This window comes from Salvelinus fontinalis, chromosome 11, assembly GCF_029448725.1.
Source record: "Salvelinus fontinalis isolate EN_2023a chromosome 11, ASM2944872v1, whole genome shotgun sequence".
In the NCBI taxonomy this organism is placed as follows: Eukaryota; Metazoa; Chordata; class Actinopteri; order Salmoniformes; family Salmonidae; genus Salvelinus; species Salvelinus fontinalis.
The window spans coordinates 23,765,366-23,792,763 of record NC_074675.1 but is presented as its reverse complement, the minus strand read 5'-3'; the positions used below and the strand labels follow the sequence as shown (position 1 = coordinate 23,792,763).

At 41.1% G+C, this 27,398-nt stretch overlaps 1 protein-coding gene across 2 annotated transcripts; it reads left to right on the top strand.

Moving 5' to 3' along the window:
- Positions 1–265: 265 nt before the first annotated feature.
- LOC129865334 (probable G protein-coupled receptor 85) lies at positions 266–4,760 on the top strand. 2 transcript variants are annotated; one of them, XM_055938021.1, is made up of 2 exons: positions 266–639; positions 1,874–4,760. In XM_055938021.1, the coding sequence occupies exon 2, from the start codon at positions 2,029–2,031 to the stop codon at positions 3,160–3,162; it is 1,134 nt and encodes a 377-aa protein (XP_055793996.1). In that variant the 5' UTR covers positions 266–639; positions 1,874–2,028; the 3' UTR covers positions 3,163–4,760. The 2 variants fall into 2 exon arrangements, with proteins under 2 accessions (XP_055793996.1, XP_055793997.1); XM_055938022.1 differs by having other exon boundaries at positions 266–798.
- Positions 4,761–27,398: the final 22,638 nt, after the last annotated feature.

The window sequence follows — 27,398 nt, the reverse complement described above, 5'->3', positions numbered from 1 at the left end:
ACATACTGTATAAAGTGCTTGTTAATTATACATATGAGAAGTCAGTTTAGCCTGAGGTGAACCATCACCTAGTTTAACCCCTCAGTTACTGTTACATATTAATTTATGACATGATACATGAAGCAATGTAATATAGCATTATCTAAAAACCACATTTTACATCTACTGGATTTGTTGTTGTTAATCCTTGCTTCTGAATTAGTGTTGGGTGTGGGTGTAGGTCTAGTGCATAGGAACGTGGGAGCCGCCTATAGGCTTAGTAGAATTGATAAGCTATATAGGTCGACTATAACCTAAACGCATATTATGCAGAAATGGGAATCTATTGCAATGAATCTCAGAATGAGTGATCCGGTCGCACTCTCTCCCACTGTAGGCTATAATGACTGACGAAGGTAACGAGGGACTTTTGATGCTGCACCCATTGAGAAGATGTTGCCACCAGAGACTATAGTGCTGCAACAAGAGACAAGACACGTCTTGGATCACAAATAGGATCAGTGCGCATGCTCCGTCTGTTCCGTTTACTGTATATTCACTGTGGTAAAAGGGCAGGCAGGCAACAAACCAAGCTTTTTACAGAAAAGTGGCTTCTACAATGTAAATACGCTCCAGGGAAACCAAAAGGAATATCAACAGGTATGCTTTTAATTGATATCTTGGCAGTTATTTCGATTTTTATTGGCTTATTTTCTGTGGTTTTGGATTCCCTTCAATTCATAGCGGGTTCTTGGAAATTCTTCTGCCTAATGGACGTGCGGATTCGCTACACTGTAATGTTCAATCCAACAGTGAACGGTGAGAAAGATATATTGTAATCGAATGAATTCCAACCAAAATGCATGGGAACCACTCGTATGACGCTCATCCGAAGGATAGATAATGCTTAAAAGTGCATCTCTGCTATAATGACAGAATTCGGAAAATAACCGCCACGAATAGCCTTTGTTTGATATATATATATATAAAATTAAAACGAATATGTCATGTTTTTGCATAGCTATCTAGTATTGAATTGTTTATTTAATTCGTGATTTATTTGCATCGAAATGCCGAATTGGATTTATCACCTCATTCTTATAAGCATCAGTAAACTATTCATAGGGTATCAAATATAAAGACGGTGTTCTTTGTTAATATGCTCGTGAGATTCGATATTCTATCGCCTAAAATCAAAGCTGAGCTGGGAAATAGATAAAAGCCCAGGTCAATAAACCTCCTTAATCAGGTGAATAGTTTATTATAACGTCTGCCGTGTAATTCCAGTCAACGGTTAACCAGACAAAAACATGGATGCTTTTTATGCTGTATGCAACATCCGTTAATTTTCAACAAATCATGAAGGCACAGGCAGAGTTTATAGTAAGCATCCCCTGGTCAGATCAATTCTGCAGGGTCTTTGGGTGTGATCAACAGCTTTCTTGCTGCATAATGTTAAACACGTTTTACGACTTAATAAAACGGCCAAATCGAATGGAGCCCTTTTGTTTACCCCCTTTCCTACCAGACATAAAATGATATGCATTTCCCCTTTAATAGTGACTTAAAACGTTGTCTTATCATAATATTGCTTGTATTTTCTAAAAGGGTTTCTAAAAGGGTGGCCCATAAAAGAAAGTATATTATTGTAACCAGGATTAATGCTTGTGTCTTATTAAGCTCATCTGTAGACTTAAGTTTTCTAGCTAGGGCACTGCTCTGTACTGACTGCATACCATTATAAATGCAATGAGCAATTCAACTGAAAATGGAAAATAAATGACAAAGGCTAGGGGGAATTGTAGTTTATCATACACCCAGATACAGGCTCGAGGGTGCAATGCAATGTAAAAAGAGTATGAGTGAATCCTGATCGGTGGCTGGTATTTTTCAGGTATTTTTAGGTGTGATGAGACAAAAGAACAAAGGATGCCGTAGAAGAGAGGCTGCTTACAAGCCGGGAATCTGCTTCAAAGCACAACAAATGGATCTATCGCCTCCCCCTGCCGCCTCTAGATAATGATACTTGGCTGAAGCTACTACATCTTTATGATCCCTCCTCCATCTATGGCGAACTATAGCCATGCAGGGGACCACAACATCTTGCAGAATGTCTCTCCTCTCGCCACGTTTCTTAAACTGACATCCCTGGGTTTTATCATTGGAGTCGGAGTCGTTGGCAACCTCCTGATCTCCATCCTACTGGTCAAAGACAAGAGCCTGCACCGCGCACCATACTACTTCCTGCTGGACCTGTGCGCCTCGGACATCCTGCGCTCCGCCATCTGCTTCCCCTTTGTTTTCACCTCCGTCAAGAATGGTTCCACCTGGACGTACGGCACGCTTACCTGCAAAGTGATAGCCTTCCTGGGGGTGCTGTCCTGCTTTCACACAGCGTTCATGCTCTTCTGTGTGAGTGTGACACGCTACCTGGCCATAGCCCACCACCGCTTCTACACCAAGAGGCTCACCTTCTGGACGTGTCTGGCAGTCATCTGCATGGTGTGGACGTTGTCGGTGGCCATGGCCTTTCCCCCGGTGCTGGACGTGGGGACGTACTCCTTCATCAGGGAGGAGGACCAGTGTACGTTCCAGCACCGCTCATTCAGAGCCAACGACTCCCTGGGCTTCATGCTGCTCCTCGCCCTGATCCTCCTGGCCACCCAGCTTGTCTACCTCAAGCTAATCTTCTTCGTCCACGACCGACGGAAGATGAAACCGGTCCAGTTCGTGCCTGCCGTCAGCCAGAACTGGACCTTCCATGGCCCCGGGGCCAGCGGCCAAGCTGCGGCTAACTGGCTGGCGGGGTTCGGCAGGGGCCCCACCCCGCCCACCCTGCTGGGGATCAGGCAGAACAGTAATGCAGTGGGCCGGCGACGCCTGCTGGTGCTGGATGAGTTTAAGACTGAAAAGAGGATAAGTAGGATGTTCTTCATCATGACCTTCTTCTTTCTCACGCTCTGGGGCCCCTACCTAGTGGCCTGCTATTGGAGGGTGTTTGCCAGGGGCCCCGCGGTACCAGGGGGGTACTTGACCGCGGCGGTGTGGATGAGCTTCGCCCAGGCGGGAGTCAACCCCTTTATCTGCATCTTCTCCAACAGGGAGCTCCGGCGCTGCTTCAGCACCACTCTCCTTTACTGCAGAAAATCCAGGTTACCTAGGGAACCTTACTGCGTTATATGAAGGCTTGGGTTGTTTTTTTCCTTCCACTCCTCCACTGATTGACATCAATTTGGGTTTTGTCCCATTGTACAGCTCTCTTTCTCTTCATCCTCCTGTTCCTCCTCCTCCTCCCCTCTCTTCTGAGGCAGAAGTTGGACTGTCAATCACTCCCTTGGTTCTGTGATTGAACATCATACATGGAGGTTGAAGGGAATGAAATAAGCAGGTAGCTGAGAACCCTTCCTATGTTTATGTTCTAGTAAACAACTGCTGTGGAAGGTAATTTAGAAGCAGAGAAGAAGAAAAATTAAAATGGTGAAACTACAAAAACAAAGGACTGACCCCTTGCTTTGGATATTTGGAAGATAATTCAGTGAGGTAAAAGATTACGGTGAAACCCCCCCAGAAAACTAAGAAACGATTTCCTCTAAGGAGTCACTGGAATTGTTTTACATTTAAAAGTTGCACTAAAAAGAAGATGTAAAGATGCTTTTTTTGATCAACGGCTGCATTGCAAGGTGCAAGGACAACTTGTTTTCCCCTCTAACTAAACAATGAATGCTTTAATTTGCAACAGACACCCCATTCGCTGTATGTAAAGCAAAACAATGTTGGGTGACTAACTGTTGGAATACACCTTCACAAGAGGATTAAATTGGTTTTAATGTAAGTGATATCTTTTTTTTATTTTGGGGGGTGAGGGGGGCAGGGGTGGGGGGCTTAAATTAAGGGAATAATGATGTGTGGTTTTGAAGTTGCAACTTAAATTTAGAAATTATTTCTTGTAGTTTTATGATCCGTAAGTCCCTATTGTCTGGAATAGTTATTTTTCTGAATCTGCTCACATTTGACAAAAAAACTAAACAGATTAAATGATGTTTGGAGAAAAACCTTGCTTTTTGAGAACAAACAAACCTTAAAAAAGAGAGTGAAGATATACTTAAATGTGTCACATCCATGTTCCCTAAACACTGAAATATTGTTACAGTATTGCTGAAGCCACTCCAGGTGTTCTTGCCATAATGGTTCTGATATTGTTCTGTTTTTCAGTTGTTGGGTTTTCTTATCCACTCCTGAAAAGTCCTTGATTCGTTTCACATCCATGTGAAGTGCATGTTCATTTTAAAAAGCTGGTCCACTCACATAAGCATCACAGGTCGTACACTCAGCAGAGCAGCCCATTGTTTATTCTGCAAAGGTTTGCTATGTACACCCCACAGAGTGCTCAGAGCACAGGGAGTGTGTGTGTGTGCGGGCACGTGTGTGTGAATCTTCAGACAACTGTCACTTCAAGACCAGAGCCTTAGTATGAAATCTTGCACAATTTGTAAAAAGTGTTAAAGGAAAAAAACATTTAAGGCATACCTTCATGTTTATACTTTCCCTACATTTGCTCTCTACGGATTGTTTTCAATAATTTACGTTTTCTCTTGTGGCCATTTTAATATTTATTCTGTATTATTTTTTGTATATTATAGATAGATTGTGTGTAAGTATGTGAGTCTTTCATTTTGAAGTCCCGAATGTGAGTACAGTTTAAATTAGGATTGCATTTGCTGAAAGTTAACTGTGTAATCTGTTGCTTAAATTTTTGAAAATAAAATTTTACATTTTGCAAACTTGTTTTTTTCCTTTCACTGACAGAGATTTCATGTTCAATCTGGCCTTCATGTTTGACCAAGTCAAGAGATTTGATCACTGTTCAAAAATCCATAACTTTAATCTGATGTTTTGTAACACTTGTTTAGATTTTTTTGATTCCATCCCATCCGATAATCTATGTTGTATCAAAAGAAATAAACTATAAATCCTCTTCCCTAGTTACAGTTTCATAGTACTTCCCCAATACAGTGGGTATTTTAAGTATTCACCCCTCTTGGATTTCTTGTCACAAAGTGGGAATAAAATAGATTTAATTGTCATTTTTTTTGTAAATGATCTACACAAAATACTCTTTAATGTCAAAATGGGGGGAAAAATCTAAGATTTCTTTATAAATTGTGAAAAATGAAACACTAATATACCTTGATTAGATAAGTATTCACCCCCCTGAGTCAATATATGTCACAAACACCTTTACCACTGATTACGGCTGTGAGGCTTCTTGGGTTAGTCTCTAAGAGCATTGCACACCTGGATTGTACAATATTTTCCCATTATTATTTTCAAAACTCTTCAAGCTCTGTCAAGGTGTTTGGGGTCATGGCTAGACAGCAATTTTCAAGTTTTGCCATAGATTTTCAAGCAGGTTTAAGTCAAAACTGTAACTTGGCCACTTAGGAACATTCACGGTCTTCTTGGTAATCAACTCCAGTGTAGATTTGGCCTTGTGTTGTAGGTTATTGTCCCTATGAAAGGTGAATTCCTCTCCCAGTGTCTGGTGTAAAGCAGACTGAAGCAGGTTTTCCTCTAGGATTTTGCCTGTACTTAGCTCCACCCCGTTTCTCTTTTTATCCTGAATTATTCACCAGTCTTTGCCGATGTCAGGCGCACTCATAACATGATGCAGCCACCAGCATGCTTGTAAAAAGGGAGGCAGTTATTCAGTAATGTGCTGTGTTGGATTTGCCCTAAACATAAGGCTTTGCATTTAGGCCAAAAAGTGTATTCCTTTGCCATGTTTTCTTGCAGTATAACTTTAATGCCTTGTTGCATACATGATGCATTCTGTATATTTGTATTCTTCTTTCCACTATGTCATTTAGGTCATTATTGTGAAATAACTACAATGTTGCCATTGAACTCTGTAGCTGTTTTAAAATCCCCAATCAGGGGCGGACTGGGATCAGAAATCGTCCCTGGCATACTGTCACGCCCTGACCATAGAGAGCTGCTTATTCTCTATGTTGGTTGGGGCGTGACAGTGACTAGGGTGGGTTATCTAGGTGAATAATGATCTATGTTGGCCTGGTATGGTTCCCAATCAGAGGCAGCTGTTTATCGTTGTCTCTGATTGGGGATCATATTTAGGCAGCCATTTCCCCTTTGTGCTTGGTGGGATATTGACTATGTATAGTTGCTTGTGAGCACTATAGCAGCTTCACGTTTCGTTTTGCATTTATTGTTTTCTTTGAGTTTCACTTCAAAATAAAGAGGATGGAACTATACCACGCTGCATCTTGGTCCACTCATTATAACGAGTGTGACACATACCTAACACACCGGTCCATTATTTTCCTCAATGACCCAACAACGGCCCATTTTAGTCCTTCAGGCCCCCATTATTATCCAGATAATTATTATTTTGTACAAAAACCCAAGTTAGACAGGTCCACTGGGCTAACAATGGACAAGCCCACCTGGTATTTGCACAAAATGCCAGATGGGCTTAGTGACTAGTCTGCCCCGGTCACCAATGGCCTCATGGTGACATTCCCTAGCAGTTTCCTTCCTGTGCTGCAGCTCAGTTCAGAAGGAAGACTATCTTTGTTTTATCTGGGTGGTTTAATACATCACCCACAGCATAATTCTTAACTTGACCATGCTTAAAGAGATATTTCATGTCTGATTGGTTATTGTTACCCATCTACCAATCACTGCTCTTCTTTATGAGGCTTTTGAAAAATTCCCTGGTCTTTGTAGTTTAATCTGTGCTCGAAATTCAATACTTGACTGAGGGACCTTGTATGGGGGACAGAGGAAGGAGTAGTCATGAACAAATAATGTCAATCCCTATTATTTATTATGTGATTTGTTATGTCAAAATGTATTCCTGAACTAATTTCGGCTTGCCTAAACAAAGGGGGTGAATGCAACAACTATATTTTAGTTATTCAATTTGTATTTATTTCTAATTGTCAATCTGCTTCTCTTTTGTCTAGATGTATTGATAGTGAATTGAGTTTTATGCTGTATTTGTGTTGAAGGCTTCCCATTCATTCACTGTTTTATCTTCTGCTTTTGTGGAACATGTATTTAAGCGTCTTCGTTTCTATGCCAGTCTCAAAAAATTATTAAATGACCTTAGCCCAGTTGCTTGGGAACACAAAATATGATGCTGGAATCTTGAAAAGCTTGCTTGTAAACAAGACAGCCAAATTGCGAAGGTGCAGTTGACCTGAAAATCTTTTTAAGGGCCTTTTTGCATAGCAAGGTAAGCAACTCATTATGTCGGAGATGTCATTAGTGCACCCCAAAAGGTCTGTCAGTTACTATATGCGTCTTGCAATCTATTTGCATTTGTCAGTTTTCTCTGGATGCAATCATTACAGACCATCTTATGTTGATAATGGGAGGTTGTCAGGAATAGATCATGGCCAGAAATTACATCGGCCCTAGTTTGTATCTAACACTGTGTTTGTTTGCTTTCAGTAACAGCAGTCTTGTTTTGTTTAGTGTTTAATGAAATGTTATGACGTTTTGACAGGAGTGAGAGGAGGACTAAAATGAGGCAAACCCAACCTTGTCGTGTATGGAGCTAGGATTGAAGTGGTTGCTCTGTGGCTGTGGGATTTTAACTGGGACATTTTGCATGCATTAAATGCAGTGTATGATATACTATTAAACCATTTTGTAGCTCTGAGTCTCTAATTTTATCCAATGTAAAAATAAAAAATAAATACAATTTTGCTACATAAGACCGATTTGAGTCGGTCAGTCACATTTAGCTATGGGCCAGGGATGACTGCAATGGTTATCACCTATCACATAATATTCATTTAGTAACATGCCGTTTGTGATCATGAAAGTAATGGGACTATTTCATCACATTGTCTATTGGGTCTTCTTGAATTTGTTTTCACCTATCTGTAAAAGGTCATTCATTTCCATTGACTGAACGTCTACTATATGGTGGTGGTTTCACAAGAAACTGTGTAGCACAGAATACAAAGAATACTTTGGCCCAGGTATTTACCGGCAGTATAAAATATTACAATCAAACCTTTCTTTTATCCATGTATCACTGTGAATGTATATTTTACATTGAATGTTACTTTGAAAAGCATTTTCCCATTGATTTTGTTGATGGTGGAAAGGAATTTATCTCAGATCTGAGAACTTCTCTTGGGTCTACCCTTAAAATGACAGTGATCTTCTAATGAAGAATCAAAGTCTTTGTATATCTCAGTGGTATTAAGTATAATTTTCATGGACTGCCCAATGGATGTGAAAACATAGTCTCCCCCAGATCCTCAGTTGATAACCTGACTCTGACACATTTGCTTTTTGGTGGGGAATAATTAATCTGAGGCAGCCTTTTTGCAAACGTTAGTGTTTTAAAAAAATAATGCAAGCCAGCTCTTGATTAAAGCTTGGTTCAAGGGTCTTTATCAACAAGCGCTCGGAAATGGAAAACTGCCTAGAAATGGAGTGGACGACTCAGCCCATGACAAGACAAACTACTCGGCGCAGGAAAGTGAAGGGAGAATACTCCTTTGCTTTTCATGACTCCACATATCACACATACAGCCATGTGTGGCTCTGCTAGAAGCTAGAAGTGCCATTGTGTTGTTCTTTGTGGCCTTTCTGTGTTACTGTACCCTCCCCAATGCATCACGCAGGCCGTACAAAGCAGTAGGGAGCTAGGCCACTCCATTACTGGCCTGTTAGAACACGCTATAAAGCACGACAGGGGCCTCAACGTCCCTGATTCCATCAGCCTCCTTTTTAAAATATCACATACATGTCTAAGAGTTATCGATGTTTCCAGGGATAGAGCTGCAGCAATTTTGTTTCTACCAGGGTCTAGCATCCAGAGGGTTATTCTTTTCCTTTACCAGGATGCACCCTATAGCCTACTGTCTTGTATGACTAATGTGTAAACTGCTAATCAATACTGTAAGTGAATGATAATGTGGGGATCATTGCATCCTACTGTGTTTAATGTGTTTGTTATAAACACTGTGTGAAGGGGAAATAATGCATCGGTTTCACACCAGAGGCTTTGCCTGCCTTTCTAAAAATTAATGTAGGCTTCAAAGTGTAAGGTCCTTTCTGCTCTTTATGTACATTCATAATTCATTGTCATTTTTCTTTAAGCTACTATGGTATTAAACCAGCCAAGTTCAGCTGTTGTGATCTGATAACAAAACAGCTGGACAGATGCTGTTCAAATCCGTTTAGAGACATGCTGGCCCTAAAAATATGTGTGGTTGGATATAAATGTAACATATTGTCTAATATGATGTATAATATGTATAGCGGGTGGTTGATGGAAAGGGAAATATGGTAGATGGAGATGCTGGAATGAAAGTGAGCTATAAAATACAAGATGATGATTATCATTCCCTAGGGGCCGGCCTTGAAAATGTGTTGCTGTATTTATCGTCTGACAAGCTGATATCTATTATGGGGAACTCAGGCCTTTGAATACAAATGATAAAGCAGATGTTTTTTCCAATAGATTTGCATGTGGGCGTGATGGATAGAGAAGATATCTGTCTATAATGACCAACTAAACACTCTTTATTTTCCCCAGGCCACCATGCCACCATGCTTCTGGCTTAAAGAAGGAATATCTCCGCTTTAAATATTAACTGATTAAATTGTGGATGATGCTTCAAAGGTTTCGCCTTGCATATTTAATATTTAAACAGCATTTTTTTTTTCTAATGTAGGATTTAGAGGAGCACAAGGATCATTCTTGTCAGGAGATACATTACACAAACTTGCAGGGGATTTAGGCTGGGCAGAATCACTCACTTCTCACCTGGTAAAGGCAGAGGATATTTCTGGGGTTGCTGTATTTTCTTGACAACACTTTGACAGGCAGGAGGGCGACTTTATTTATTTATTTACCCACAGTATTTGTGTATCTGTCTATTTACTTGGCTTGTTATTTATTTACTTGCTGTGGTGGTGTGCAGACATGGTCTTCAATGGCAACCTGGGGAGGGATGCCACTGTCAGGGTGATGTGTTTTCTCTGTCCTCCTCACCTGCAAGCTGGATTAGGGTGCCATGTATCAGTTTGGGGGGTGAGCTATGGTGCTATGGGGCTATGGGGCTATGGAGACTGTGCATCAGTCTTGTCTTGTCCCAGCGGTCAAAACAGGTTGAAATGACATCATTACAACCATTTTGATCATGCCACCATTTCAACCAGTTTGGCCCCATTTTGTGGTGTTTTACCTTACTTCATGATCCCACCAGCCATAGTGGATGGTCAGTGCAAACACACTGTGTACACTCAGGCACAGTCAAGGGTAGGCTAGCTTGGTAGAGTCAATTCGTGGTTCAGCCAATGTTGTGTTCCTTGTCGTAGGTTATGATATGTCAGCAAATGATAGAGGAGTTGACTAAAATACAAACAGATTTGGGACTAGGCTAGGGGTATGCAGAATATCATAGACCCTGGAAACTGAGGTTGTGGGTGGATATTGGTCAGAGAATGGTGGACAAGCCCATGCTGTCTTACCATGTTCTAAAGTTACATGCTGACTACACTGCCATACGCACGCGTGTGCATGTTGATTTTGTCTATACGTAGCAGACACGATCAGGTTAAAATATCAAAAACAATTATTCATCTATATTAATTTAGGGGTCAGGTCGAAACACACATGAGACATTCATGGACATTTAGGTAGCTAGCTGTTCCTAGCTAGTTTGTCCTGGGAGATGAACATTGAGTTGTTGTTTTATCTGACATGCATATGGTCCTCTTTGTAGCTGGTTCTTTGTAGAATTTTGGACCTGGAGTCATGCAAAATCTTGTGTTTCTCTACTCTGACGATTAATCCACAGATAAAAAGGGAAACCTAGTTCGTTTTTTTTGTTACTTATCTTTAATTCATCTCTCCTCGTTTGTCTTTCAAGCGTCCACGGGGGCTTGTATCTTCCTGATATCCAGAGCGTGGCGCGTCTCAAATAGAAACAAGTTCTACTTTAGTTCTACTCGTTCACACGTGCGAGCGGTGTGTGTGAAATGATTGAATAACATGTATGTGTAAAAAAAAATACTAAAGCTTGCGCAGGCAAACGTGTCCGGTGAGGTTTGCATGTTAGAATAAGTGGAGAATGCTGGCTTAGCTTGGTTTGGTATAATCCGCACAAGGATTACTTGCATCTTTCATGCTAGATTAAAGTCTCCCATGATACACATCGTGCTGTCCGAATCTTGATGGGGGAATCAATGGGTCTGATACAAAATGTCACCATCGTCACGATCATTGTTATCGCCGTCATCTCCGTCATCTCCGTCATCATCGTCATCATCTTCACTGAATGTGTTTCTGACTCAGATCCTAATGACAGCCTTGTCTTTTTTTTCCAATAGATTAAACATCCAGAGACCAGAGAGTCGTCTTTCTGTCTGTATAGATTATCATCTTCACTGTAACTTGGGTTACGGAGATGAATTTAGTCTAACACACAGTAGATGTGCTGGTGTGAAATGTGGAGAAATGTGGAAAATATCTAGTCAGCAGATGAAAAGGAATATTTAGGTCACATGAAAATTGAATGGGTATCCCTGATTGTGGGTTATATAGTGAAAGAAAACCTCCCTGCAAGCAACAAGTGTACGTGCTGTACGTGCTCCCCATTTCACTGTCACTAACCTACTAAAAACATATCAAATCTGGAAGGAGATACATTACTACAGTTCAAGAACTACTGCAAACATTTTATCTAACTGTTTTGAAATATTTAGAGGTTGTCCCTGCCCATGGAGTATTATTTTCTTTGGGGAAGGAGAAACATCATACTCCTTAAAACCAGCTTTGCGGAGGGCAAGTGACATGCTAAAAGCAAAAATAAATGCATTACCGCGTCTATTTACAACATGTAAACCATTCATATTGCGTAACAGGAGTGTATCTATTTGAAGGACAAATTGAATATATTATAATATTAAAGAGATAGTCCTGCATTTATGCATGTATTCACATGTAAACCCAGTGAACGCAAATAATATATTTTTTTGCTTTGTGCATGCGTATCTTTTGCATATTTTCCGCAAAACACAGGCCTATAGAGTCGTGTCCTTATATGAGAAAGCAATTCTATCCAGTTTGCTTCACTGTCATGATTTTGATTTTGATCTATTGCTAATGTAATATGATGTTTTTTAGTAGCTACTACATTGTGGTGAAAATATGCATCCGTGTTTATACATGCTTTTTGATCCTGTTAATTCTGCATGTGTTGTCGTGAATCACTGGGCTTTGGAGGGTTTTTAATCTCGTTTCTTCTTGTTCAGCACATTCTGTTTCTCTCTCTCTCTCTCCTTTTGTTTTGGGAAATATCTCATTTTCGTGAGTCAGGCCTGTCACGCTCGGCTCGGGTCTAGGGCCCGGATCTATAGCTGCGAGCTGAGCTTGTCTCCTCATCCTCATCTACTCGTGAAATTAGCAAAGACCAGAACTGGGAGCTTTCCCGCTTCCCCCTCAACTGACACAAACATTAAACAATTACCACCATGTGACTTCATCATAATTCACCATAATTATAGCACACAACCTTTGTCATGCTAGGTGATTAGTGAATGGAAACTTGCTAGCTTGCATTGAGAGGTGAATGGGAGAATGTAGCTGTATATAGCTATGCTGATGAGTTGAGTTCCTTGGCAGGCCTGCCTGTGCTAAAGCAAGCGCTACTGTTTCTGTGTCTTCCAGCACATCCTCATTAGAATGTTTGAGTGTGCATGGAAAGGAAACCAATCTCCCTGGATACGGATGAGCTGTCAGGATCAAACATCATGTGACTTGAACGACTGTGCTGATCATGTTGGATGATGTTTGGCGTGGAAGACAGCATTTGCAGGGCTTTCTTTCTTTGTCTTCCTGCCCATACATATGCTGTACACGTGTGTTGACAAATGAACACCAGCAACGGTGAACATTTTCATGAAATTGAGTTGAAATGACTCAAGTGAGCTAATATATACAGATGACAACGTACTGTATATTTGTCATCTGTCTATTACAAAATGAGAGCGTTCACAACTTGCCTTGTTGTCGCTGACGTTGACGTTGACATTGAAGGATGACACCTACATTGATTCATTGTCATGCCACTCACGTTTCTATCATGTTTTATGTGCACCGGAATATGTGAAACACCTAGCCTCTGTGCACGTTTTGTTCAGTCGTAGCAATTACATTATTTCAAAGTGTCGTAGCCTCTGTTATTAAAGTGTGTGGTTACTGAATGATTCATCTTTTTAGCTAATGAAAAAGATAACCTGCTGTAACGAATCAAACATTTTCTGCACTCTACTAAAAACCCTAATGAGGATTTGCGTAATATTTGATGAGGAATAATCATGCCTAAGGCTAATGAATAGAGTTTTGTACAAACAGTGCGTTCGTTGTTATGTAATATTCTGCAATTGTATTTTGAAGTGCTATTGTCCGTTTTTGGAGCTACTGTTTCTGAATAGGGAGCTATGGCACAGCTGAGCATTGGTTCTCTTTTCAAAGCTGTTGAATTGATATATGAGGTTTTGTGCAGTTCTGTGCATCCTAGCTCTTTTTATCATTAGAAGCACTTCAACAAATTGTGCACATCAATCTCTGGCATTGGATTACGTGAGGGCAAAACATTCATTAGAGCCCTATGACTTTTCCGTTGGAGTTTGTACATTCGCCAAAATACCAGCTTGCAAATGCTCTTCACTTTATTTTCGGAAATGTTTGATTTTACGGGCTATTCCGTGGTTGTAGGAAGTCAAGACTTGCTTTACATTATGTACCCGATGCTGGATACTCATAGACATTTCTTGAAAAAGACGTGTTTTTGGCTTGGGATACAATGGATACATACCATGCTGTCATCACTGATGCACCACTGAATGTTTGATAAGTACTGCGTATCCTAAACTAATTCTGCCTATGCATTGGGAAACATAAATACGGGTGAAAACATGTTTGTTTATGAGTATGATGGAGAGGAGGAGAGTGATACAGTCAGTCCTGCTGTCTGTAACACAATGTCCCCGGAGCTAAGCAGTAAGCACCAGGGCCATGATGAGTCATCCTGCCCATGGCTCCTCTATGCATGCAGTACAAACCACACAGTTGAGTTCTGAATCAACTTGCATCCCAAATGGCACCCTATTCCATTCATAGTGCAATACTTTTGACCAGGGCCCATAGTGAATATGCAGTATATAGGGACTAGTGTGTCATATGGGACACAGTATTACTGTAGGTTTCTGGCAAATGTTTTAAAACAATACAGATTATGTAACGACCTCATAGGCCAAATACATTTTAGCCTATTGAAATGCAGTGCGGTGTGGGGGGAGTCGTGTGTGTCCATGGTACACAATTAATATTGATTCCAGAACATGATCCCTTTAAGACCTATTGCTCTCTTATGGGATTGTGTCTCGTGTACAGTTTTTCAGAGAAGAATCCATCTGAAGATTATGCGCGTTTACGCCACATGGTCTGCGAAGGTCAGAGTGTATTTTTTCTTCTCAAATGTGCGTGCGCAACCTGTGGACTTTTGTTGGTCTCGCGTATCGCTTGAGTCAGTAGCTTTGTTCCAGGGCATCAGTGTGCTACGTACATACCAATCGGCGCACTAGCTCTGGTCCAATGCGTTATGTCAACCACTGTTGTTTTGTGCAGCTAGTACACCCTACATTAGCTAGCACACACTAGCTACCTAGATAGTACACACTAGTACACAATAGTTAGCTAGTACAACACTTGCTAGCTTAGTACACACTAGCTAGTACACACTAGCTAGTACCTAGCTTCTAATTCTAAATGTAAGTTGACCACCCTTGCTATTGGTGGCGATAACGGACCATCCTCTCTGGCACTATTCGACATCCTGTCTCATCTGGTATGTCTCACAGTGTCTGTAGCATGAGAAAGTATCTGCTGGAGCCGGACCCTATTTGGTTTTCCTGCAGTTCTTACCACTGTAGGCTATGAATTCACACAGCCACGTGCACAGTGCTGTATGGTGGTGCTGCAATATAGCTTATAGTTTTTTATTAACACGCTCATGAATGTTATGTCCATAGAATTCAAGCTTTGTATACTTATTTTTTCCCCCATTGTTTTTGGACTGTAGTGTTTAAATTATTCCTATTGAATTTATCATAAAACATTTACTATCATTATCGCAGACTCATTCATGATTCAGTATGTACTGTATACACATAACAATGTAATGTTACACAATGTAAATGTTCGTGTGAGTCTTCCGCTTCCTCCTTGGCAGCTCAGTGTCAGCCCATGGTGTTCAAGCCTCCGACTCTTGTTTTAGAACTGTGGATGTTTGTATCATGGCCATACCGAGCAGACAAGAGAGGGCCCAGTCCACAGGATATCCACTGTTCCATGTACATATGGATATATGCACTGAATTAAGGAAAATAAAAGCCTTGGAAATGACATAACAGCAATTCGGTACTTGAGATACTGACAGTGTATTCAAAGTGCTGTGTTGAAATATCAAGTAGCAAAAAGAGTGACGCTCAGGTTCTTTATCAGGAGCAATAAAGTAAAGAAAACTAGAAAGAAGGAGGACGGGGTTTGGGGAATTTGGAGAAAGCATTTCCTCCTTCCTTCTCTAAACCGATTTCAGTCCTTAGGCCGCAACCCTAGAAGAAGAAGCAAAACGTTAAAAACAGATATGTTGTTGTGTTTTTGTGGAAAGAAGCGGTTCATTGGCCTCCAGCCTCTGAGATTAGTTGTGCAGAACAGTAAGAGGAGTCAGCCAAATCTGGGCCAGTGAGACGTCGGGATCCAGTGTTGTTCAAAACACACAGGCTGAGTCTTAAATGGCACCCTATTCCCCACATAGTGCATTACTTTTGACCAGGACCCTTAGGGCTTTGGTCAAAAGTAGTGCTCTATATACACTCTTATAAGTAAAGGTGCCTCGAAGAACCTTTTGGGTTGCCACACCGGCGGAACCTTGCAAGTTGAAAAAGGTTCCTCGAGGAACCCCTCTGAAAAGGGTCTTCGAGGAACCCCTGTGTAAAGGTTTGAACCGGAACCTTTTTGTGATGGGAGCGATTCAATTTTGAACCTTTTTAATAATATATGGTAGAGGTGGCAGCCTATCAGATTGGAGGCATGGTTTATTGGAGGCGTGGCTTTCTGATAGTTATTTTTGGTCACCCGTTAACATAAATGTCATTGCTGTTCGTCATGTTTAGTTTGTACACTGCAAATTGAAAATATTTCTTGAACATTTATGCATATTACATATTCTAATATAGTATTAATAATATTAATATTGCTAATTACATACAGTAATAAAGTAATAACTACTGATGATGAAATTAAGCTTAATGAAACTTTGAGCATTTCCAGCCAATTGTGTCTAAAATAGGTTCATTACGCTAGGCATTGATCAACACACAGTGTACACTAGCTTCTGGTCAAATAATTTAGAACAGACAAATTATGGATGACGTCGCAGTGTATCCTTTTTGTCTTCTACCAAACCAATCAGGTAGTTGTTTGACGTAACGAAGCTTTGGACATCATTGATCATGTGCTTCTAATAAAGTGATACAAGCATCGGCATACTGTTCGAAATAAACTGCTTAGCTATTTTGACACAGAGCTCCGGCATCAAACGTAATATCACTTGTGGTCCCATGTGGTTCAGTTGGCAGAGCATGGCACTTGCAACACCAGGGTTGTGGGTTTGATTCCCACAGGGGACCAGTACTCACAATTATGAAAATGTGGGCACTCACTGCTGAAAGTCGCTCTGGATAAGAGCATCTGCTGAAATGTAGATATAGTGGTAACAATTCCAATTTAGGGATTTAGTTGGGATCTACAGGAATTCATACCCCACTGTTGATGTCATTAAAGCTATAAAACTGTCAGTGTTCAACCTTATGATGTGATGACAGAACACATGAATAAGAATGACATTTACTCTAACGGGTGGCCGAAAAAAGATTAAACTTAAATCCACACCACTACTAAGCCACGCCTCCACTAGAGGCTTTCTACAGTAACCCGTTGCTACATTGAACCATTTGATTTTATTAGGATCTCTTTTAGTCCTCATTTGGATTAATCTTCCAAGAGTCCATCCTCCAAGAACCATTAAAGGTTCCTCCAAGAATCCCTGAACTAACCGAAGGTGCAAATATGAACCATTGACTAGCAATGGTTCCCTGATAAACTCCAGGGTTTCCTTGAGGATCTTCACGGTTCCTCGAGTCACCACTAGTTCTAAGAGTGTAGGGAATAGGGTGCCATTTGGGATGCACACACACTTGCTCTGAGGCCGTCCTCACTGCTGTCAGTCCTCCCCTCACTAACTAAGCCATCCATGCCTGAAAACAAAGGAGGGTGGCTGTGGCCCTGGCTCTGCATGCATGCAGCGTCTCTTGGGTCAAGAGCAATCCATGGCCAAATTAAATCACTGATTCTGATTCACTCTAATTACTTCTACTTCTGTGAAAGTTAAAGCGGCATCAGCAGTTTAAACAATAACAAAGCGAACTCCCCAGCCCTGTTTCGGTAAAAAGCTGAGGGACGGGGCTGGAAAAATGTACCCACCACTCTTACTCTCAAATTCATTTACACAGCTATGGATGCTAGGACGGGCCATCCATGATATCAACATTATATTTTTAACCATGTTTTAAGGCAATATAGTGTTTGTTTAAATTTACTTTGTTTACAAACCTTATATTTATAAAACGTATATTTTGTGTTCTGATGGGGTATGACAGTTGAGCTAAATTCCCGAGGCATTTATAAGTTATATTCTTCAAGAATCAATGGGTACATAGCATTAATTTATAAGTTCAAGGGGCAACTGCAGATTGCCCCTTTAAAGGCCCAGTACACTGGAGTTTGGGATGTGTGTGAAGCCTTTAAGATCATAGAACCAGGAGTTTTTCCTGACCATGTGACCTGGTTGAGATAGATACCCTATAATTTGGGCCTGGAGTTTTTCCTGGTCAGGTTATAGTACATGGTGAGGAAAAACTCCTGGTCCCTGCTTATCTCAGTCATTTTAATGTTAAGCCATGGAGTGACAGCTGTCCTCTGCCTCCTGAGGTGGCACAGTGCTGTGCAACATATGTTAAAGGTCATGAACAGTCAAAACCATGTTTTTCATGAAATTGGATGATATTTGGATGAAACCAGAACAAAGTTTGATCATAAAGTTACCAGCCCCCTCACCCATGTCAAACACTTGGATTCATTATTAAGGAAATAGTGACATCATCCTAACTCTCATTTTAATACACTAATGGAAACATGATATTATCTTACCTAATTTAAATAAGTACCTGTTCACCTAAAGTAATTGCCTAACTCATTAAAGCAATTGAGTAGTGGTTACTCAAACATCTCCAACTGCCTGTAGAACTCAAACCATATAAGTGGTACTCACTCAGATGTCAATCAGATTACTATTACTTAATGTTTTCGAGTATTCTTAACACATATTAGGTTATTGAGTAAATCTAACTTTATTTATCTGAGTTCTGCTAATCCAAAGTAGAGTTTTTACAAGTTATGATTATTTCATATTTTAAAGTCCATCTTACATTTATTAAGTAACTAGTTCTTACTTGATTCTATTATGTTTAACTTCTTTACTTAAAATAATGAAGTAGTAGTCGACATTGCTATTTGAGTAAAAAACACTTTATTTATCTGTGTTGTGCTGATATAGAATCATTACATTTTTGCAAGTTATGAATACTTAAAGATGCAATACGCAGAAGTTGCTCTGCCATTTCCTGGTTACTAAACGTATTATAGTTTGCCTAATTTCAGTTTATGTGACAAAACAAGCAAAAATAGTGTAGAGAATCATTGTACCATCTAAACCGTTGCGAAATATGTTTTCTATAACCAAAAATATTGTATTTTCAGCTGTTTGAAGCTGGTGTACAAAACCGAAAGTAAAATATATGTTTTTTTTAAATGTTAAAAAAAAAGATTAGAAAAAGCACACATAGAGCAGATTTACCGCTTCTTAGACTTACGTTCAATGAGAATGACAGATCTATAACTCACATTTCTGTGAATTTTGTCGATTGCCCCAAAAGTTACATAATGCAGCTTTAATAGTGCCAGGTGAATCTGTTTTTAGAGGACTGTCGGTAGTTTAAAAATAAATGACTTTATAATACTTTTACACAATGGTGAATGAATGTCTGAAGAAAGAAAAGTACATTTCTAAAATACTATTAAGCAGTTTGTTGTGCTATGAGGTGTAATTGCTCATGATGAATGGAAATCAAAACCGTCAAGCAAATTGACATTCAATAATGAGTCAAGCCATTTCCACCATCAATACGGGAATGGATAACTGGCTCAAAGGATGTGTGTGGAGGTGAAGGAAGCCAGACTTGTATATTGGGCTAAGGAACAGAAGTTGGGTTTTGGAGAAACGCCATCAGTGCGTGCTCTGCAAGCAATGTAGCGGATGAAGGCGCAACAAGAGTGTGGTGAACGGCTAGATGTGGTTATGGACAGCGAGGAAGAAGAAGAGCCGAGTGTAGTGGGAAGATGTGTGTTGAGGAAGAATTCCGCCAGACATGATAGAGACATTTTTTGAGAAAGTGGAACCTTGCCTTTTGGCGGATCCATTTGTGGTTTCTGGTGGGTGAGAAAGGAGTTGGGTGCAGTTGAATCAGTGAAGGTAACATGTAGTGGACTTGTGATATTTGTTTGTGTTTCTGACCAGAGGGAGAAGGTGCTCCATGTCACGCAACCTGGGTTAAGAGGCTCTTAGCCTGGCTCTTAGGAACAGAGCACCGTTAAAAGGAGGGATTTCTGGGGTAGTGTGTGGAGGTGAAGCAATTGAAGTTGAAAATTCCTGGTGTTTGTGATGCCCACCGTTTGTTGCAACACAGACCTGGTGGGGAGCGTGATGAAACAGAGGAGTCACTGTCAGTTCTTTTGAGTTTTGAGTCAGTCTCTACCAGACAAAGTCATGTTAGGATCTTGCACTGAGATGCAGTGTCTTAGACCACTGCGCCACTTGGGAGAACCCACTGTGCTGTTTCAGGTGCAACGTTTATGGTGACGTTGCCGCAGTGTGTAGGAGGGAGATTCCATGATGTCGGAAGTGTGAGGAGGTCATGGAACAGAATTCCCAATCTGGCCCTCATACCATCATGACCACCTAATCATCCCCAGCCTTCAATTAGCTCATTCATCCTCCTTACTCTCCCCTGTAACTATTCCCCAGGTCGTTGCTGTAAATGACAATGTGTTCTCAGTAAATTTACCAGGTAAAATAGAATACAAATATATTTTAAAAAACAGAGGATTGTGTGGTTTTGGTGGATAAGGTTGTGTGTGTCAACTGTTGGGGTGCTCGTGTTGCTGGGGATGGGAAGTGTCCGGTGCAATAGAGGCAGGTTGAAGTGGCCAGAGTCAGAGTACTGCAGAAGGTGTCGTATGCTGAGGCAGTGAAGAAAGTAGAGGAAGATGGGTCAAGGGTGAGTAGTAGATTTGTGCAAGCGCAGAGGGATAGGGCAATGAGTGGATTTACGCTTCAGTCAGGTTGGCTTCTTAGCGTTCATAGTAATGGTTATCAAATGTACCGCAGATATGGAACCTAAATCATAGAGAATAGATGTTACGGTGGCAGCTGCAGAAACGTATTTGGGTATATGAGATTTGACATCAGAGGAGTTACAGGGTGTGTTGAGAGGTGGTGATCCTGTCCTCCCAGGCCATTGGCATGGTGCAGGAGCAAATAGGAGCAAGGTAGTGGAATGGGGAGGTGGGGTTTGAATGAGTGTATGTGGCAGCTGCAGAGAAGTACCTGGGTGTACGAGATTTTACTGCAGAAGAGTTAATGGTGTGGTGACCTTTATTTTGATGTAATAGTGGTATAAAGGTGCAGGGTTAGTAAGTGGTGCACTTTTTTCATTTTAGGAACAGGAATAATTAATAGAATTGAATGTAGGCAGGCTGTGACTGGCCTCACACTTCAGTACGGAAGAAGACGAAGAAGAAGGTCATATGCGCCACTCTTAATGACAGAGGCTAATGCAGTATCCTGTAATGTTTACAACTTACTGGAACGAGTGCCGGGCTCAACAATGCTTGCTAACTCGTCAGATACCAAAAACAATGTTAAACATTAAGACCTGACAACTGAACATTACTAATCAGAACTACTTACACTTGACAAAAATGTGTAATGACGATCGAAGACGTTTGTATGTTTCCTACAACAAATATTCAAGTAACTTCAATCACTATAGTTCAGAATACACAATGCAATTTAGTGTCAAAAAGTTAATAAAAAAACGAAACAGTCAAGTATTTGTAACCATATGGGTGTTGACATACTTTGAGTTGGTTTACTCGGATGGTTATAGGCGAGTTTACACCCCAAAAATGTTGTTAGCAGAACTAATGAACTTTTACAATGTACTCTATGATTGCGTGCTCAAGTGGTGCTTCATCTGAAATTCCCCAACGTTAAGGTGACTGGATAGTACATGGATATTCTGAACCAAAAGGAATTTATAGGTCTCTGAATACACATGTCTCCCAATCCTCCATTGCAAAGTTGTATAGTCTTCTGTATATACATATCTCTATATATGGCTCTGCTCTATTGTATACATTTCTGAGAGCCCTTAGAGAAAGCCCTTGCTTGAGTCTACGAGACTGTGTTTGATCAATAATTACTTCAAGGAAGGGAGGAAGAAAGGATGCTGTTTTTAAGTATTCCAACAAGGTCTATGTCTCCGAATGTACACAGTCTCCTAGACAGTCCAATCTCTGACTGAAGTAAATCTGACGTTCCATAAACTCAGGTAACCTCCTGCGAAAACACAGACAATAATCTTACATAATCATACCTGCATTTTTCCCAAAGAAAAATACCCCCCTCCTGCTCATTAGAAAGAACTTGCACATTTACTGGACGTACAAAGAGAAATGTCAGCTTAGGTTGCGACTCCTCCGTGTCAAGCTTGGCTGTCAAAGCAACAGAGAGGAAAACGAGTGAGGAATAAGGGGCTTGTACGAGATGTGTGGAATGGATGTGGACGGCAATACAGGAGAAGTAAACGACATAAGGGGGAAATCGATTGAAATAAATGCGTTTCTTCTCAAATCCGGAGGGATTTATTTTCGCTGGCTGCTTTCTCACCGAGAAGTGTCGCTCCGTTTTGTTGTTTGAGATTATGCAGAGTGGTATTTCAATGGCAAGGCTGATTAATATAATACACATTGGTTGTAACAATAGGGTTTCAAAATGAAACTGTCAAACAGAGGCAATGTTGTCTATCGGCCGAGACTTGGGCTTTTCTGACTGGTCTCATCTGGTTCTCTCTCTCTCTCGCTCTCTGTATTGTGAGGAGGGTTTCGATGGTGGAGGAGGTCTGTCTGTCTGTCTGTCTGTCTGTCTGTCTGTCTGTGTGTCTGTGTCTCCAAGGACTATTCTCTTTGACTTGGCCTTAGTTTCCCTCAGCTGTTGTTCTGTTGCTGTGGCTTAAGGGGGGGGGGGGGGGGGGGGGGGGGTGTATTTGGGGGTTGTAGCAAGCATAGAGCAGTTTCTTTGTTTGTTTTCACTGCTATTCCTATGTAACACGATATTCTACTGTAAGTCTCTATGTTTGTGTTTTGGGGAGAAGACAATTCATGCATTCATCTATTATCATTTCAGGGCTATTGTAGCTAATGGTTGAGGCTGTACCTAGCACGGGAAGCTGCTGAGGGGAGAGCAGCTCATAATAATGGCCGGAATGGAGCAAATGGAATGGCATCAAATACCTGGAAACCATGTGTTTGATGTATTTCATACCATTCCACTCCAGTCATTAGCACGAGCCCGTTCTCCCTAATTAAGGTGCCACCAACCTCCTGTGGTATCTAGACTCATTTAAGGACCTGGCTAGTGGCATGTGTGATCCATCCATCCTCCATCGAGCTCCAGTATCCTGTAGGAAGCTGTTTGATTGCAGTGAGCAGCCATCCTGCCATCCAGTCCCACCCTGGTCTACCGTACACCCAGGTTACAGTGTCCCTGTCTCCCTTATCTCTAGCAGCGAGAGCTTTAGGAATCTGTTTTCGCCAGGCCCTACTCAAGATAAAGCCTAAAATAGACTACTCTTGCTGACAGCACAGAAGCTCTAGATAAGAGGTTTGTGTCCACAGCTCCACAGAGGTTGAGAGAGGAATAGAAAAATGTACAATATTGCAAAGAAATGCTGCTACATAGAGAACACATCGATATGGTTTATGTTCAATGCAGCCTTTTTGACCTCGGGTTCATTTAATGGCTGATCAGAAAATACCCAATTAAATAAAAGACCACAAGCATCTCAAGTGATGCCATTGATTTTTGTATTGACCCCAGAGCTTGAAGACACAGCCAATAGTTGATCGTACCTTACATGGCTTATCTCTGGTAACATAATTCCCCCTTACCTTGTACACAGGTAGAATCGTCCGCTTAGCTGATTTTAAGCCAACGCCAGATGGCAACTGAAGGAGCGCAGCATCTGAAAAAGGTTTTCCTCTGGCGTGCCAACATAATCAATAGCTCCATGTCTTAGTAAATTAGATCATGTAGACAAGAAGCACTAGTCAGCAGAGTGGTCCTAAAGTAACCTCTTGCATGGTTAGTCTACTCTCTATTAGTGCATTGCCAGAGGTAATTGAATTGGCCTGAACAAGCTTCGGGCCTTGCCCCCTTTCTCCCTGACAGCATATATTCAGCTTTGATTGCTTAATATACTCCTAAGCTATAACATCTTGACCGTTAAATCCTTTTGAGTCATCTTATTCAAATATGCATCAACTTCATGTTTAATGTAGTGGGGTGATGTATGGAACATTGGAACATCGCCAGAGTCCTGTGATGTCACGCTACAGTAGCTGAATAAATAAGACACGCATTCTATTTTTTGTTATTTTGAGTAGATATACTAAAGTGGCAATAATCTGATGCAAGCTAATTATCCTTCTCCAAGCCAATCAATGGCGAGGCATATTAATCAGCAGCAGAAAGAGAGAGAGAGAGAGAGAGAGAGAGAGAGAGAGAGAGAGAGAGAGAGAGAGAGAGAGAGAGAGAGAGAGAGAGAGAGAGAGAGAGAGAGATAGAGAGAGAGAGAGAATGTCCCTGAATGTTAAAAACTGCACATCCCGGAGTAAAAAAAAATAGACATTGCTGATGAGGTGATTCAGTGGCGGTGCCGTCCTCTCAAATTGCTGCACACTGATATTAAGCATTCAAAGCGTCTGAACTAATTAGGACACCATTAGCAGCTTCTTTCTACATCATTATATCATCACTTCTGTATCAGGGCCTGTGAGGTCAGAAACTCACTCTATCATTTCCACCATTACTGAGGCTGTTCTATTGAAACACTCACATTTGCATATTTGTAAACCCCAGTGAGTGAAAATAACGGCTTGATATTCTTGTAACTTTAAAGTTTCACTTCAGCTTTTTACCCATGCCAATCAAACCAACATATATTTAATTTTGTATGTGTGAATTTGTCTTAATTTCTTCTGTCAAATAGGGTATGTTTTGTTTGTGCATCTTATTGCTGGGTATGCACTGCTCAATGGCTTGTGTGTTTGGATGGAGTCAGGGATAGCTTTAGGGGACAAAGCAAGTTCATATTTTTTTATTTAAAACGTTTGAGGATTTTTTTAAACCTTTGATAGTAAAGCATTGTTAGCTTGTTTGTCAGACTCGAGCATGCAAGCTACAAATGCATTGGAGCACTGTATTGTGTCACACAGCCACAATCATCGGTTTATTCAGATTTTGAAGCTCCCTAGACCTGATCTGGCCATAGCCTGTGTACTCGAAGCACATAGCCACTCCAGAGATATTACAATGAAAACATAACTGGCATTTTCTGTGATTCTGCATAAAAAAAAGATATTCTTAAGGGAAGATAAAAACATCCAAAGGCCATAACACATATGTGATGCTCGCAATCAGCGATGACCTATTTGCTTAGCACGCAATCAAGGTAACCCAGGAAGAAAAAAAGAGAAGTATTGTATTGCACAATGTTACCTAAGTATATCATTAATAGCAGTGCTTGTAGTGAACCATTTGTCCTTGTGTGAAATTAACCCTAGCTAAATGGTAGCTAAATTATAGAACAGTGTTGGGTAATCTATGCAATGGCCTGTTTTATGACAAAGGGCAATGTTTCTCCCCTGTCTCCTCTTCAAGAACAAGTATAGGCTAGGTAATCTGAATGCCATGCAGATATTTCTACTGACATACTGCAGATGGAGCATTTTGCTTTTGCAGTCACAGTATTCAAGAATCAAGTATTGTTCAATAGTCATTGTCTATTGCACTCACTGACCATTGAGTGTCTGGAAGTGCCTTGGAAATGTGCATGGTTAAAGACGTTAAAGGAAAAAGTGAGCGAGCGAGTGAACTAAAAGTACATTTGGTCACATTCCTGAAGTTGTTGATGGCATGGCAGCCTTCGAAATTATATGACAGAAATGCTGGCATCTCGCAGAATGTCAAATAATGTTAATTATACTTCCTCCATAATCAGTGAGATCCTTCACAACCATTCCAGTCAGTTGGTTCAGTCCTTTTGACGGAAGAAAAATAGCTTGCTCAATACAGTAACATAAAAAGTTGTGTTTTTCTTTCGCCGTCACGTCGTTGTGCAAAAACAGCCAATAGTTGATCGAGCTTTAATTCCAGGTGACGTGGCCGGCCACAGGGGAAGAGATGGAGAGCTGGGAGAAAAAGACAGGGGATGGCAGCTCGGTCGGAGGGAGTGAGACGCTTGCTCCGTCTTTGTCTCCAGGGCACCATGGCTAACGTGAGGAGACTGCTGCCTCTAATATCTCCCTCTAAAACCCGTGGAAGCCTAGGGGACCGCCAGGCTAGATGGGTTTGGACCTTGCTGCATCATCAGAACTGCTTTTGATGAATTGGATTCATTTATTATGCAAATTGACTCAGTTGTTAGTTAGTTTGCCTCAATTCAATGAATAGTGAAAACGAAAGCTCTTGAGATGTACAGTTGTACACTTTTTGGACTAAATCCACCACAAAATCAGTATAGCGACTAAGGCCCCGGGCCATCTTCTCTGCTCTCAAAGCTGTCACGCAAGTGTGGTCCCTACAGGAAGAAGTCTTATCTCATCTGGCAATGATGTCGCCACTTCTTCCACGAATCCAATGCATCCCACTGTGCCTCCTTCCATCCCACTTGCATGACATGCTGAGGGCTTGGCAAGGATTGAACAAGCCACCCCAATGGGCACAATCTGTAGGCTTTTGTGTGGCTTACTTACTATATGATGCCCTAAGGGTGGGCTGTGCCAGGCATGGAAATAAATCAGAGCAGGATCACAAGACTATCAAGCCATGAATACACGTAAGAGCCTTTAGCACTTCTAAGTGTTCTTCCATGCTGGTTCCATACCTATCCACGACTTCATTACCTGCTTCCGTACAGTAGCTATACTCCTAACAGTCTTTAGATAGGAAACAAATAGCACTCACCATCATGCAGAGTTTCTTGCTGAACAAATTGCAAGCAATCAACGGTACATTACATATACAGTAGACAAAGACATTATGAGCTAGTCTATATCTTCCCAAACATAGATAAGGAAAAGTTTTGCTCCTGCATGTGTCTTTTCTCTCTTCTGCACTCCTTAAATAACGAACACCTCTTTGTGGATCTGCAGCCACCCATCCCAAGCAGCAGGTAATAGATTGAGTGTGAAATCTGGTATGGATGAGAGTCTGTGGGTGCCGAGTGGGCGTTCAAATGGATTCTGCAGCTCGGCTGAAATAACACACTTTGTCACCGGTAGTATTGTCTTCTCAGCTTTACCACCGGCCCCTCGAACAGCAACTCCTGAAGATGTATCAGCGTGCCACAACGTCTGCTGCGAGAGAGATTTTTATTGTCATGAGGTTTCTTTTCCCCTAAACTCCTTAATCCGGCAATGTCAGACAAGTACATTGATCCTTGTTACTGTGATGTTGTTCGCGGAGATGAAAGCCGATCGAGAGACGTTGAAACAAAAGGGAACCCAGGACGGGAGATCATTCTTTCAACGAGAGCTGAAATGATCCATCGGGAAGTTGCCGGGTTTGGTCCTAATCAGACATTTGTGTTCGTTAGAAGACATTGTGTTTTAAACAATCAGTGGCAGCTCAGTGAGACAGATACACACTAGATCCACAGGATAGAGTTGTGTACTGGAGTATTCACCACGTAAGTATTCTCATCAACATGGTGTCCATGTCGTGATGCGAAACCTAAAAACATCTGGTGGTCAATTATGGAGGAGAAAGAAATGGATGCACTCCCGTCTTCCTCCCCATAGGAGCGTCGTAATTTAGTATCCTATCACATACAAATATGTTCTCCCG